At 38.2% G+C, this 17119-nt stretch overlaps 1 protein-coding gene across 1 annotated transcript in view; it reads right to left on the bottom strand.

Annotated features, from left to right (window-relative positions):
* Positions 1-10964, bottom strand: part of mrps9 (mitochondrial ribosomal protein S9) — a 31705-nt gene extending 20741 nt beyond the window's left edge. The window contains exons 1-2 of the mRNA XM_065240075.2: positions 10807-10964; positions 10098-10280 (exon numbers count right to left, since the gene is read on the bottom strand). Coding sequence (XP_065096147.1) covers positions 10098-10280; positions 10807-10905 — 282 coding nt within the window. The 5' untranslated portion in view covers positions 10906-10964. The remainder of the gene's footprint in view (positions 1-10097; positions 10281-10806) is intronic.
* Positions 10965-17119: the final 6155 nt, after the last annotated feature.

Raw genomic sequence — 17119 nt, 5'->3', positions numbered from 1 at the left:
CGAAAATCCAATGTCGCACTTCCAGAAAATATTTGGCGCAGTCTGGGGGCCTGCGGTTTGTCACATGATTAAAGGCGCTCTAAGCGAATTGACACGTTTTAGACCAGGGGTGTCAAACTCAAGGCCCGCGGGCCAAATCCGGCCCGCCCCCTCATTTCATCTGGCCCGCGAGAGTTTACAAATTATGTTAATTATGTGGCCCGCGAGAGTTTACAGATTATTTTATTGTTATTATAAGTTTTATTTTTGCAGGTTATTTCCTATATAGATTTTTTTTAGCAGCCACCAAAACTAATTTTTGCCCCGCCAAAGTCTTTTTGTAATGTAATTATAGTGATTATGTTGATGATTGCATGAGAGAGAATGAGCAGTGCCCCGCACGCGCGCACTACCAGAATGGGCGTGTCTGAATGCGAACGCTGCAGCGTCCGGAGCTCGCATTTCCAGGCTGCATACGTCATCAAGACTGTCTTGTTTCAGAATATTAACAATTATAAAGTTAAATATTATTCTTTGTTTATAGTAAATAGTTGTAATATGCGTATGACTTGCGAATGTAATGGTCAGTTAACTTAAATAAACCAGGCTTGATGACGCTGCCTATGCGACCTCCGCATATGGAAACGGACAGGATCTGCTCGTTTTTTCTCTCCCTCTCTCGCGCCCGCTCACGCGCATCCAGCGAAAAAATGTTTTCCGACTCGTGTACAGAAATGTTTCGCGATGTCCAGCTGGGATTAGTTTACAACGCGTCTATTTCCGCCGAACTAATGACCCATCTGACTCATTAATAAACGATTGAATCTATTGATCTGTAGCCTACAACAATGAACTCATGAGACGTCAGTCAAACAGTCAGACACTCAAAGCCAGGTAAAAAAAATCACAGCTTTTTTGTAAAGAGGGCAAGAAATGACAAGCGAGGGTAGATGTGTTTTAATAAATGCCTAATTTTGTGGTGGAGATGGTAAAACTCTTTAATAGTATCTAAAATGCCTCTCATTTTCTGACCTGCACAATGAAGGATAACATAACATTTTGAGTGTACTGTACTCACATACAACATGTGTTTTTGTCACCACAATTATTTTAAAAATAATCTGTAGAATAGTTGTACTCTATACACTTTGTCATTATTTGCCTGGGCTTCTACTTTCAAAGCTAGGTATTAATTGAGTTATTAACAAAACCAATAGTAAGCAAATGCAGAGAAAATTATGCAATATACAGTAATAAAAGAGTTGATACATTCATACAGTCATTCAAATACAACCGGCCCTTTGAGATTAACCGTAATGCTGATGTGGCCCGGGATGAAATTGAGTTTGACACCACTGTTTTAGACCATAGAATTTTTTTTGTTACATACCGAAAACATCTCCTCACTATCTGCTTGCTGCCTGTCCGCTGATCAAACTGTAAAAAAACGCGATCTCTGTAGACAGCCCAGGCTTCACAAACGGCAATATCAACATAGGCTACGTTCATACTGCAGGGCTTAATGCTCAATTCCGATTTTTTGAAAAAATGTGATTTTTTTGCAAGGCCGTTCACATTTCCAATTAAATGCGACCTTTTGTGATCTCCTGTGTGAACGTGAAATGACCCAGAAGTGACCCGCATGCGCAGAAGAGTACTCAATGGTCAATGACGTCACTTGTTAACTAACGTTAAACATGGATGTCAACATCAGTGTAGTCCAGGGCCGCTGGAAGTAATTTTGAACAGGGGGTGCTGTGAATTGTTTTTTTTAACAAAAAAACCTATGAGCCTATAGGCCTATTTAAAATACATTTTAAAAATAAATACATTGAGTTTCACTACTTTATTGTCATATACACTTCAGTGTACACAGCCAGGGTCTGAAACACACAGACATCATCAGTTATCAGATAAATATATGCGCTATTAATCAGAAACAGAAATACTTTTAATAATCCCAGGGGAAATTACTTAAGTTACAACTTCAGATAGCCTACATACAACATATTTACATACAACATATAATATTATAACAACATATAATATTAATTAAACTTTACAATTTTCAATGTCCATGCGGACGAACATATTTTACTTTCGTAAGATCGTAAGATCTTTTTTTTACTAAATAGTACTGTCTTTTTTAAACTTATAAATAATTCATAAATTGAAAAAAAATAATAATGGGTTTAGTTCTGATAGTGTATACTTTTATAAAGATATACATAGTGTATAATTACATTTTTAGAATATATTAGGCTTTATATAAGGTTTGTACTCTAAAAATACTATTTGTTACAAACAAGAGATGAGTTCTCATCTCACCAAATCCACAGATTATATACAAAAAATTCGTGGGGTAGCATTTAAAAACATTTAAAAATAGATGCATTTGTTTAAAGCAAAGCATTTATTTACTTAGCTACAGATGAAGCAGCTCTTTGCGCCTTCTAACGTCTCATAATCAGTCCTTATTTATGTCCAAGAGACTCAATAATAACCTTTTACATTTTAATCCTTTAATTTTTTATATTAAAAAGCGTTTTTGTGCTGCTTCGCATCCATGTATGTGAAAAGCAAACCCGCGTTGTCATCCCGTTAATACTGTATGCGCATATTATCAACGCGCTCTTTACTCTAGCAAAAGACACTAGCATCGAGCATTGCGCCGGTTGTATAATAAAGTCCAAAGTCTCTCATGAGCTAGGGGACGAATGCCCAGGGAGTTCAGAATTTCTGTGTGGGCATGCATTAGCCAAAGGTGTGTCTATTCTGGGTCATGGTGCTGATGCCCGTATCTTCAAAAGACGCAAGGCGGAGAAAGTGCGCTCGGATGAGGCCACGGAGATGCACAGACAGTAATGAAATTAAAATCCAAAATATACGTAATAACCTACGTGTGTCAAAAATAATTTCCTAAAATATTCATAAGTAATATATAAATTGTGCAAAAAATCTCCCCAATAACAAAGGGGATCCTGCCTTGGAAACTCCGGCTACAATTCAGTGTTTTTATTTAATTTGGAGATTTAGTGCGTCAAAGCAGTCATGACAAAAAAAAACGACAAATGAGAAATGACAAATACTTTGTGATCGTTACTGTAAATAATAAAAACGAAGCTTTATATATACAAATCATTAAACGTTAATTTATAACAAGAAAAACACTGAAATTAATGATTTTATAGACACTACGCGTAGCAGATATTTTCCGTTTCAGCACCGAAATTTAAAGAAACGGCTTACCTCTGTTTAAATACATTTAATATTTTAAAAACTTATACCCGTCGAAAAACATCCGTGTTTGTATGTTTAGTTTGATGAACTTCTAAATATGTGACGCAGAACACCTAGCCCGTTCGGCTAAATTGCATGCAAGCATTGCCAGCACGCAAGCGCAACATCGATACAACGAAAAGCAATCCAAAATTTACAGACTTAAATTAGATCAGAATTTACGTTTATGATAAATACATTTTTTTTTAATAAAATAAAGTCAGAAGTAACAAAGTGCAGAACAAATGTGCAAAATGCCTCAAGTGCAAGGAAACAAAACACATGCCAAATAGATAAATCAGATAACCCAGAGTGATTTATAAATAAAATAAAAAAAGTAAAGAAATTATTAAAAGAACGAAAGTATAACCAGAATTGCCAGCTTTGTCTTTTAATGTAGAAACAAAGAGGCAATGGTTTACATAAAAACATCTTATGGACGTGTAGCCCGGTCACAAGGGTTGTTGGATTTATTAACGCATTTTAAAAATATTTATTGAAAGCTGCTACTTCACATATTATTTGCAGCATTATAATAATATGCTGTATATTAATATAGTGGGAGAAGCCTGTTATATGTGAAATCAGATAACGTGTGATACGGCCAAAATTGAATGATCCTCATTTCATAACACATCTGCGACGATACGACTGTGAGATTTGCAGTCGAATCAGGCTTCTCCTATCGATGCATTGAATCTTCGACTATTCGGGGTCACACCTACAATCTTCTCGTTTAAAAAAAAATAAAAAGAAGGAGGAGAGCAAGGTTTTTGGCCATGGCGTTTTGTGGAGCAGTGTTAGCAACGTCCGCCATGGTTGTTGTTTGTTTCAGCCTACTTCAACACAGAATTATGACGTATGGGTCGGATACATGTGGCCTGGCCGTTCAGACGGAGGACGCATTTCAAAAGATCGGATACGTATCGGATTCAGGACCACATACCCAAGTGGCCTGGGTCACATTTGAAAAGATCGGATCTGTGTCGTTCAGACTGTCATGAAAAGATCAGATACAGGTCGCATAAGGGCAAAAAAATCAGAATTGGGTCGTTTCAGCCTGCAGTGTGAACGAAGTCATAGTGGCCAAACCTAGCAGCACAAAACAAAACAAAGTATTCCAGCCAATAACCGACAAAAAGGATTTGGGGGTGGGGGTTGGGCACGTTCATGAAAGCACGGAAGGGAGGGGGAGGAGTTAGCTAAACAGTTCAAACATCAACAATAACTAACGTCTCGCAGATTCGCTTAGAGAGCCTTTAAAAAACAGTAGAGCCAAAAATTAAAATCTACTCACTAATGTTAATAAGAAAACATATTTAACAAGTGACAAAAGTTTAGATATCATCCACTATTCAGTATTTTGAAACTCCCCAATATAAACAATGATATTTTTCGGTCAGCCTTTTGTTTAGGTCAAGAGTTTTAAATTAGACTTGTAGGGTGCACATTTTAAGTCCAACCCTTTCATCCATGATAAGCTACAAAAAAGATCCTAGTGATGTGTGGGTCGGGGTTTTTCCAACCCGCGAGTCAAGCTTTTATACATTTATTTGGCCCGCCCACACCACTGTATTTCTACAACCCGCAACCATTAAAAAGACATACTAGGCATTGTAATAATGTAAATTAAAAATGACATTGTCCTGTAAACTGGCATCAACATACGCTTATGAATCATAGAAACCAGCATGGCCATATTAATAACATTTTTAACATTTACAAAGCAGTGTTTGTATTCATCTGTATAGAAGAATGACCTTAATTTCTCACGCAGCATGTCCTCCATCTTCACTTTTATTACTACATTGGTTTTGTTGTTATGGCTGGTGGCGGGAACTGCTTGGCGCTTTCGTGATGTGAGGCCAAAGGTTTGGGGCCATCACGCAAGTTACGTTGCTACGTAGTCCTACATATGGTAGCCTTATCAAAGAACCTAATAAAATATGAAAATATAAATTCCCAAATATTTAATATAGGCTATAGGGAATTGCATGCAACATACATGGGTTTTTGTTTTAAATGACTCACCCTGCAAATAAAGTTACAATTTCTTTACCACCCCGACCTACGGGTTATGAGAAGACCCACACATCCAGCTTCCAGAATGCCACAATTACTTCCACTATATTCCAAGACTTTTACAATTCCAACACATATAGTTTTAGGAGAGGAACAGATTGAAATACAAGTTCTTCACAAATCTGTGAGACATACGCACCTTATAGTGCCAAGTTTATTTGTGACCACATTAGGGCGATTAAAATATGACAGAATTTTCATGATGAACTTTACTTTTACCATTCTCATGTTGTGACATCTTAAACTTATTTGAGAATGACATATGTTGCATGTAAGTTTCAATAGATAGCTTGTGGAATTGGGAAGAGCTTTGCAAATTCTGCGTTCCAAAATATGTAACAGTTAAACCAAGTCGCAAAAACTCAGCAAATTTCTTCCCAATTTCAGTTCACTTTCCAGCGCATGGACTCTACGGACTCCGCAAACTTCAGAGCCCACCTGACGGGTGCAAACACAAGCGCGTTCGCGGATAGACGATAGTCAGCGGGAGAAGGCAGGTGAGGCTTGCAGTCTTTATTAATTACTTCCTCCTGGCAGATCTCGCTGTGCAGCTGTTTCACACCTTCAGCGCATTCACGGGAACGTCATGTCGGCTGAAGCGCTTGGCAGACACGCTGGTGCCAGCTCAGGCACAGACGCCCCATCTTGTACTTGCTCTGTGCCCTGCAGTCGCAGCCATTTTCCACCCCTTACCCACTGATCAGCTGGCAGAGGGAGGGTACGTGTCAGCTCCTTTTAGCCACACTTACTCTGAGGACTCAATTCATTAATGGTGACAGAGATCGGGGAATAATGCTAAGAATCGAGAAATCGGACCAAATTAGTGGAATAAATCCATTATGGACATTTCTCAGTCTGGCAGAAAAAATGTTACTGGACACTGAACTTATAATTTACTGTTTTTATGTGTATGTCAGCTTGCCAGCAAAGTCTTTTCTCAGAAAATGGAATATACATTATGTCTTGTGTGGCACTGTAAGTCGCTTTGGATAAAAGCATATGGCAATTGTACAAATGTAAATGATAAACTATGCAAAACTATATAATTTTTTTCATGAAAATAATAAAGTTTCAGATTCTTTTTAGAAAAGAACGCATCATCTCTGTCTCATCAGTCTCTCTGCTAAAACCATCAACCTAAAACTTTGATGATACACAAGTTGTTGAAATATTAAAGTAATAAAGTAATTGTATTCCGATGCAATATTCATGTTGCGATGTGATTATTTGTGATATAATTTTGATGCATCTTGCTGCCCTAACACCTAGCATAATCAAAAAACTTGTTTTTAGGGACAAATAGGGTGAAAGGGAATTGACCTGACTTAAAAGTAATTCCCATATGTTGTATATTATACACAGCCCCCTATGCATTAAACATCTCAATTTTTTCAAAACAGAAAGAGATGTGAATTAAAAGTAGGACCTAAGATTACTCTTTAAAAAGCTAAAAGCAGCATTAAGGAAAAGTAAGTCTCACTCTTAAAGGGCTCCAATTATGCTTTATCACATTTTTAAAATTCTTCAGTATGTAATGTTAAAGCTACAAAGCTCAAAGTCCACTTCAAAGAGAGTTTCTTTTTAAAGGATTAGTCAATTTTCTTAAAAAAAATCCAGATAATTTACTCACCACCATGTCATCCAAAATGTTGATGTATTTCTTTGTTCAATAGAGAAGAAATTATGTTTTTTATTTTTTAGGAAAACATTCCAGGATTTTTCTAATTTCAATGGACTTTAATGGACCCCAACACTTAACAGTTGTTTTCAACTGAGTTTCAAAGGACTCTAAACGATCCCAAATGAGGAATAAGGGTCTTATCTAAAAATAAAAAATATGCACTTTTAAACCACAACTTCTCGTCTATCTCCGGTCCTGTGATGCGCCAGCGTGACCGCACGCAATACGTCATCGCGTCAAGAGGTCAAACTAAGCCCCAGTGTTTACAATTGTGGAGAAAGAGGACCGTTCCGACCTTGTTGTATGTTGATTGATACTAATTAATGTTTTTGTGTCAGTTTATTTTTTAAAATGGTCCACAAATGTGCGTTTCATAATATATGTAACCTTTCCACATCATTACGCAATTACATGTGGTCGAGCTTGCAGATCACAGGATCAGAGATAGACGAGAAGTTGTGGTTTAAAAGTGCATTTTTTTTTTTCTGGTCAAAAATGACAATCCTTTCGCTAGATAAGACTCTTATTCCTCATTTGGGATCATTTAGAGTCCTTTGAAACTCAGTTGAAAAAAACTGTTAAGTGTTGGGGTCCATTAAAGTCTATTAAAATGAAAAAAATCCCGAAATGTTTTCCTCAAAAAACATAATTTCTTCTGGAATGAACAAAGAAAGACATCAACATTTTGGATGACATGGTGCTGAGTAAATTATCTGTGTGTTTTTTTTTTAAGAAAATTGACTAATCTTTTAACTGAAAACATTTTTTAAGAACTACGACTTTAACAACAAAGTGCAGAAGAGTCAGATGCTGATTCAAAACCCCTTTGTTCAGCTTTCCTATTGCAAACGTTTTTAGCTGTGGGGTCACTATCACTTTTGTAAGCCTTGGTTCATCATTGTTTTTGCAACAGCTACACCTGTTCTAAGAAAAGACTACTGATGTTTTTCTTTCTGTAAAGAACAGTGATCACCCCATGCCCTAATAACCCAAGGACTTTATCTTTCGCTGTGAAAGCCATTTTGTGTACTGGATGTTGTGTGGATGTGCGCAAACCTCATGTTAAAGTTGTTATAATATAACTGTTGTTATAACAGTTGTTATAATATCGGAAATGTTTAAGACATAAGACTGAGAAACTGAATACCAAAACGCACTCTCTCTAAGTGGGTGACCAATCACAACAGACTGTGCCAGCGTGACCAATCGAAAGAGGGGAGCTTTAAAGGATCAAGAGCTTCAACACAGGGTTCAAGACATGACTTTGAAAATATGTGCTGCAATACTGTAAAATAAGTGAAAAATAATGCGTGTTTTGAACAGTCAAGCATAAAAACCTATTCTTGTAGACCCAAAAACAAATTAATTTGCAAAAGGGCACTATAAGATCCCTTTAAATACTTTTAAAGTGATAAATACAATGATGATAACCCAAAATAGTTGCCCTCAATAAACCAAATCAGCCAATAGAAGGCCTATCCACCTTAATCAGGGCAATTTCGCTGTATCACCTGCGATAATACATGTGATATTTCCCAGGTTGTCAGTAAACTACGGCTTTGTTTAGTAAATCCCATTCCATCTTAAAGCAGGCGATGGCGATTTACTCCTAAACAAGGAACAGAATTTTCTGACGAGATGCGCATGACAATCACATGTGATTTATCTTGCAGCCCAACGGCCCAGTCAGACTAAATGACTAGTGTGGATGAGCAAGGACAGTGGGTGTTCTCAATTCTTATTTGGGAATCCTCATTTCCCTTGCGAGGACAGAGGAGACGAAGCAGTAAGTGAAATGGCATATCCTCATTCCTCACTCTCTGTACAAAGTTCATCCTTTATTATCAAGTGCATTAAAAACCCAAAATATTTAATAAGAAAAATAAAGCTAAATACACACTCGAGTTCATAGCCTTACTAAATGAAAGCTCCCATAACACATCCTTTATATCTCCGAAGAGTCTTCAGTTTAATCAGATTTATAAAAGAAAGATAAGCTTTACCGATTCTTTCCGATAATTTACGGAAAAAGGAAGAAGGCAGAGTTACTGCCGTGGGAGGAGTGAGGACGAGTTTATACATCACTGTTTAACTTATGATTCACTACATGTTCGTCTCGTTTATATAATATGCACTTACAAATTCCAACATAACACCGAAGTCTTACTTACCGCATGCAACTCACGACCCGGTTGGGACTTTTCAATAAAATCCAGCGTATCAAACACACATGCAAACTCAGCTGCTACCCCCGATAAACAAACTATATCCATTGTTTCCATAAGGCTGGCTTTCTTCTCCTTACATGCAAAAACACATTTATGCCATTGTTGAGTCTTGAAATTAAACAAAGCTGTCGCGTGATGTGATGTTTGTAAGTTCTAAAGTCTCCCGCTGATTGACGGGTGGGCGGGGTTTCCCAGGGGAAGTGGCCATAAAAATAAGTGATGTGTATAAAAACCCCTGAAACGTCAGCTATGCCCGTAATCGAAAAAACTTTCCGAAACTTGTACGAACCCTGGGAAAGTGCATTCGGCACAAAAATACTCTGTAACACGCCCAACTGCTTTTTTGACACTTAGCCTACGTTTAGCATGAGGAAACAACTCTTAAACAGTGTTAATAAGTCAGAATGCATGAAAAACCATTGAACCACCCCTTTAAAATAAAGAAATTGTTAAAAGTGCGATAGAGATCATTTAGAGATCAGTGGTCTATACATGAATATTAAATATACTGTTTGAAACAAGTCCACATTTACAATAATTTAACGATTAATATTAAGATATTAAGATTTATACGTGTATCAGGTTTAGTTGATAAAACGCTTCCACATACCAAACACTTCTCCTATAAAGAAATCAGATGTCCTACATGATGGCGTAGATCGATCAGTTTCTGGGTCATAGTATGTATAATACGACGTAGGAGTGTGGAAGCATATTAAGAAGCAGAGATCAGCTTAAAAAAACGTAGTGTTGGTTTCAAATAAAGATGTTGATTTTACTTATACGCTTATATGCTACTGTATTATCTTACCTACATCACAGAAAAGTATAAAAGTGAGGTAACTTACATCAATATCCTCCTGCGTAAATGTCTCTGGGTCTTCCCCCATCATGTTGGCCAGGTGACGTTTGCCAATCTCAAACTCCTCCACCTGTTTCTTGATGAACTCCTCTGTGTATTTCTGTGGGCCTGCAGCTGCCAAGTTCTTCCTCCACAAAGAGGTAGACACACAAATGTGTCTGACTGGTAGCTAGAATAAAAAGAAGCAGCACTTGTTGATCAAGTTCAAAAGGTAACGTTAAATCAAAACTGGTAAAATCGGAAATTATTTTAAAAAAAAAGAGGCAATGCCATAGAAGAAATCAAACATTAAATACTGGTTTATGGCACTATTTAATTGTGTGTTTTTTCCAAAAACGGACTCATACAGCCGGACTAAGTACTACGTTTCTATAATACCACGCATGCACACGCGCTAATATTTGTATTTACGAACAATAATTTGTGGCTAATAGGTCAATAGCTTGCTTGTCTGGCATGTCATACCATAATATACTCATAAAACAAATAATTTATACTTATGCACAACGAAGGTACAGTTTATTATATACTGTCAATCTACAACAAGTTCTATGCATACCCTGTAATAATTTTATTATATACTTTTGAGCCACAAGGACAATATACTCTGCAGCATTACTAACAATCACAACTAACTAGTCGCAGAAACGGCTTCAAATTGTCCATGATCAAACACAAGAAAGTGCCGTTTTTACCTGCAGACGCGTCTTTGATAAAGACACACATGAACCCTTTTTGCAGATGTCATACTTCCATAAGAGCGACCTCACGCATCTGCTACCGGAGGCAGCCATGTTTGCTGTGCGATTACAGGAAGTGGTGACTGCGTCACATCCGACAAGAAGCGCGGGAGCCGTTTAGCTGTTTGGCTACAAGAGTACACAATAAGTATTTTTCTTTTATTGCATAAATTATGTTTCTGTGCAGTTATATTAGAAATTATATAACATTTATTAAGAAACTTAACATCTAAACTTACCGTTTTTAGAACTCATAGAACCTCATAGAATATATATTTCAGATTCATACAAAACAACTTTCTTTGACTTTTTTAATTAATGATTTCCAAAAAAATCAATGTGCTGCACACTGGTCTATGTGAGCAAATCAGATGGAGGGGCAGAGCCACGGGCTAGCATTTATTTTGGAGAATGTATGTGTGCACTGTTTGTAATGAATGTCGGGTCTTCACTCGTGATGGAGTTGTTGTAAGGGTTTGGTAACATTAATCAAAGTGAAGGGACACACGCTCCTGGTTTGTGCCAGTCAATGCTCTGGCGAACTAATGTGGCGCAATGATGAACTACGTTTGTTTTCAGGTTTAGCCACAAGCGTTAGCAAAGAAAAATAGACTCGACCCCTGGTCTCCAATTCACCATGGGGGTTAGTGAGAGTCACATAAATCACATGCTAAGTCCGGCCAAACTCCGCTGCTGACGGCATGTTTTTGTAAGCAACATTCTTAAATATTGAATATGCCAAATGTCATAATCATGTACAGCACAGAAGTAAATAATTATATTTATATATTTGATTTACTTTTTAAGGCAAGGATGCTTTAATGGTTTTAGTATTAATACCATATTTGTGTAAGTTCATACTTGCATAACACAGTACTTGAATCTCACGATTATTATGTTATTGACCAACAAAATGTGACTGCTTTATCCCTCTTGAAGGGATAGTTGAAAATTCTCTGTTGTTTATTCATGTTGTAATTTTTCAATGAAACCAAAGGAGAGGTTAAAAGGTTTGTAACAACCTCAGTCAACATTCTCCTTAATGTCGTTGAGAAAAGATGTCATACTATATGGGTGTGGAACAACATGAAGGTGAAAAGCGATGACAATTTTTTCATTTAAGGTTAAACTAACCTTTTTACTGTATTGTGCATGATGTCATTTCGACAGGATCTTGTAAAGATGGTTTTGCTGTCTATTCGAAAGATTAATCAATGCCCACAGTTCTTCCTGGAATTCTGTGGCTGCAGTCCAAAAAGAAGGTTCCTTAAAAGGCAAAAGCGCTGTGTGGTTTTAGAGAACAAGAAAAGAATGGCAAATTCCACAGGCTGAAATGTCGAAATGATGCCTTTTCGAGAAATATTGATTTACCCTGGAGAAAAAATGGGTTAGTGGTGGCAGGGCATGAGAGGGCAAAAGGAGAGAAAGAGAAAAAAGAAGGGTGAGAAAGAGAGCGAGAGAGATGGGCCTGGATTCTTGAAGCTTTAGTGGTTGTATGTTGGCTTATTCCAGTCATAATTTCCATCACGCTTTGCTGTGATTTTCTAATATGCTTACTGGCTCGTGATGGGATAAGCACATCTCACAGCGCGTGTCGCTTTCACCTTAAAGCTTTCACACTGCTTACAGCGTCCATTGTGGCTGACACAATCAGTCATAGGGGCAGTCTGCTTAAAACAGCTTTTTTGGTATTTTGCACACTGTATCCCATTCCATTCATGAGGGATTTATGTTATGTAAAAAAAAATATGGTGGTTTCTGCTTTCTGCTAAGACCCGATGTAATTATTTTGTTTACCCAGCACCAGAGTAAATGGCAACTGTCCAGATATTTTTAAAATAGGCTTTATTTTTAATAGGAAGTAATACTACAAACACCACAAATGTTTGCTGTTGAATTTGCATAATGTGTTGCAAATGGCTATTACAATACAAATGTTTATATGAAGGCCTTTATTTAACAGTCCAGCATTTGAGAGTTTTATTCTAAAAAATATATAAGATGTCATTCTACAGGTTTCCCTATAAAAGTCTTGATTATAAGCAAGATGAAAAAACACAGGATGACAACGAATCAAATTAAAATGTCGTTTGTCAATTCATGGCTTACCATTGATTAATACTAAAGACTGCATTTGTGCTGCTTTTTAATGAACACTTCTCCAAAAAAGCCACTTTATACTCCAGGGTCACTTTTTTGTAATGCTTTTTTCTACTGGCCTGTCACAAATAATACAGCTTTTTAGTCATTATAATGCAGGGTTCACACCAGACGCGGTAGAGGCGGCAAGCGCGAGCGATTTACATGTTAAGTCAATGCAAAGACGCGATTAGGCATCCTGCTGTAGTAGTGACGTGATTACAGGAAGTGAGCGGGGTCTCAGCGGAGTCGCATAAGCCCCTCCCATGACGCGAATTTTCTCTTGAATGACTAAAATTCATCTTGAATGACTAAAATTTCAATCCAAAGTCGATTCTATTTTAGATATTTTAAAAATATCTGGACAGTTGCCATTTACTCTGGTGCTGGGTAAACAAAATAATATATATAGCCATATATATATATATATATATATATATATATATATATATATATATATATATATATATATATATATATATATATATATATATATATATATATATATATATATATATATATATATATACTGTTCTTTTTTATTAATATAGTATGTGTATTAAATCTATATTCATTGAGTTGAATCGAGAATCGAGTATAAAAACCTACCTGAGAACCAGAATCGGAAATTTAATCGAGAATCGGAATCGAATCGATTTGATAGCTTGTGAATTGAAATCGAATCGATCTGGAACATCTGAATCGATACCCAGCCCTTTTATATATATATATATATATTAGTCATTCCATTTAGAAAATGTAATCTTCAGAATTTAGTTAATGCAAGTTAATATAACCACCAAACTATCGGCATGTGAATTGGCCGATAGCAGTCTGAATAATCGTTATCGGTGGAAAAATCTAGTCGTTATCGGAGATCCATGTAAACCCAGATCTTTTTGATCAATGCTATTATGTGTACATGAAATTTTTCAAAAACACAAGGGATAAAGGTTTTCATTTTGTGTAAACGTAGCATAAGATGCACCAGCTTGGAGGGAGTTAGGGCAGTAAAAGATTGAAAGAAAAACAACAGATTTCTCTTTCCCCCTTGAACACACAGTTGCGTATTGGTGGAAGTGCGTGAGTATCTGTGTGTGTTTCTTTGTCACGGGTGCGAGTGCTCCTGTCATGCCCCTGGGCCATGGAAACTCGCCCTGTGCCCCTACCCTGCATGAACTGGCAAATGCACTGATTGGCTGCTTATCTGTTGGGAGAAAGAAGAGGTAGAGAGGCAGTGATTGGAAAAGGCAGCCGGAGGATATGAGCGGGGCCCAAATGAAGTCCTGTCTTTAGAGACCCAGACAGAATCCAGGAGAGCCGTAATCCACGCAGAACACGAACGAGGGACGCAAACAGAGTGTTAAAGCACACGCACATGCAGCTGTGTGCACACACACAATCGACTAACCTACAAAGTATGCCAAAAGCAAGATGCAAAAATACAACCCTAGCGAGAGCCGGCATTTAGGAAATCGCTATTTTATTTACATTGTTTTTTACTAACAGGCTTATTTAGGAAATGGACTTTTAATGGAAACGGCTCTTCAACTGAGGCCTTTATAATGCTAAATCCCGCTGTATTGTTGTAACACAATGCATCCGCGGAGAACGCTTATCCAGATTTCATATCTGCCCTCCGTCAGCCACGGAAATCATCCGGCTGATTATCAAAGAGCTGCGCATGGAGTGGTCTTTAATTGATAGCAAAAGCTCTGTAATAAATAGAGACGTTTTGCTGAGGAGCGGAGAGAAGCTGAACTGCCAGTGATTACCTGCTGGAATCAGGCCTCATCAATATCAGCCTAATTACAAAGCACTTCTGGCAGTGCGTGAAACAAATCGACCGCCGCGGCAGATTGGGCCGTGGCCACGGACGTCCACAGACATTAGGGCTTTTAGCGATGGGCCTGTGGGGGGCTACCTGAGTATTGCTCCCTACACGCCACTGATAAGAAAGAATGGAGTGATTTAGATCGGTGAAGTGCTTTGCCTGTGCCAGCTTTGCTAATGTCTAATGCAGGCTTCTGTGCCTTCCCTTCCTCAGTTTCCCTGTGTATTTCTATCTGATTTTATGGCCTTCTGTCAATCAGTATTTTGTACGGGCACTATTTGCAGCAAAGACAAATCACAATACAAATCTGTCAGGTTTATGTGATTCCAATGTGTGAGACTTCCTGCGCAAGTCTCCGTGTCTGCATTTCACTCTTACTCTCAGATGGAACCACTTTGTAGGCCTATTTGACCCCCCAACATACACACACCCGTGAGGCTGTATTGGGTTTCCACCCTGAGACGAGTTGAAGGGTTCCTTCCCTCCTTCCCATGGATGAAAAGACCAGTGTCTCTTTCACCCTCCCTCATCTCGTGGCTGTCTTTTTTCCCAGGTAAGCATCCGAGATGGGGTCCCGGTGGCGACTGCAGGAAGGAAGCCATTACAACGCAGTGCGGAGAGAAGGGTCGTGGGATGCAGCTGCCTGCCACTGGGGAGGAAGAGGTTCAAGACCCCAGACAGGACGGGGGTAATACGACCCTCACGAGTAGCTGAGACGGACCTTAGAAAAACTTCCTACCGCTTCATCTCATGAACATTTCCTGCTAATGGACTTGCCCTGCAAAGCCCCCCTCCCATTCTCATCCTTCTCAGCACATACCCTTTTTTTTTGAAGGAACATAGCAATTTTGCAATTGACTTTACAGAAACTTTTCTTCCTTCTAAAATAACTTTTGTTTTGCCTTGCAAACCTTTTATTCACCATTCCACCGGTTTTAACAGGTGGGTCACGTTCACGTAGTTACAAACAACAAAGGTGATTTAAGCAATGATATCTCACTACCAATCAGGCATAAAGAGCAGGCCTGAATAAGAGAAGGATAATAAGGACCGGAGTCTTGAGACATCTTCCTCTGCTGATGAGAGGACACCAGTTCTACAGCTACCACTGGGCTACCCAACATCTGCACCGGCAATTTAAACCCACTGTAGACTGCAAAGGTTAAACCACAAAAATCTAATATTTGCCTGGAGGGGGTCATGGCACTGCAATTACTAGCTACAATCGGCAGAGCTAATCAGCTTGGCTGGCTTGCAGGGGGCCAGGGTGGGCGAACAGGCCCGTGATCAGAGTCTCTGTCCTCTTACTGTTCTGTTTACTTATTAAACTCCATCTTGTGTTCAAGGAGCCGCGCGGCCACCCCGCACGGGGGGCAAATTTAGCTCCTGACACTCTCAGATACCGCCACACACTTCACAAGAATTCATGTTAATCAGTAGTTTTGTTCTTTGGTCTGTGAGGGAAAGGGATAAATCAGGCAGTTATTAACATATAGAATGCCGTCCACATATGACAATCTACCGATAATGTAAACAAGAGCTGAAATGAGTTCGGGATGTTTCTGCTACAGAACGAAATGCAACATCGTAAAACAGTTGCATAGTGCATTCTTTGATAAAGCGATACTTTCTGTGCGAAAAAAAAGAATATAGGATTAGAGCATAATGCATTATGATTGTCTAGTCTACACCCCTTTTGAGCGAGGCTTGGGGAACAATTACGGGTAATTAAATATGTGCCAGTACAGAAAAAAAGATAATTATGTCCTTTGTGTATTACACCAATTAATTACTATTATTTCTGGGAGTAATGCCTTTAATGACTTGAGAATCTGCTCACTCAATGGTTGTGGGTGCACTACAGATGTCTAAGTTTACTGCAGTTCTTATTTTAATCTTTTTAAAGTGTGTTTCTGGAAGACAATTTTGTTTTATTGCTCAACTGCATATCAGAGCGAGTAAGTGAGTGTACGGTGGGTGTCTGTCCAACAGTGAATGAATTAAAAGTTAAATCTAAGCCGCCTGGAGCTGGTGAATGAGTGACCAGGTACTAACTCTCCCACACATGAAGTTGTCCTAATGAAGGCTGCTGTTGAGCACCTTTGAGCTTTCCCATTCATTTTTTTCTCAAAGACTTTGAAAAGTCTTTAAAGAAATGTGCAAACAACCAAACTTCTCTCTCTCTCTCCCTCACACTTACACTTTTTTATTACTTTTTCCCAATGCTGTGTTACTGATCTCAGTTTAAGCAAAAGAGCTGTCGTTTCTATTCACAGTAATCTATTTATTGGCTCC

Source organism: Paramisgurnus dabryanus, chromosome 7 (genome assembly GCF_030506205.2).
Source record: "Paramisgurnus dabryanus chromosome 7, PD_genome_1.1, whole genome shotgun sequence".
NCBI lineage: Eukaryota > Metazoa > Chordata > Actinopteri > Cypriniformes > Cobitidae > Paramisgurnus > Paramisgurnus dabryanus.
Note: the sequence above shows the minus strand (reverse complement) of the source record. Positions and strands in the feature narration are given on the sequence as shown.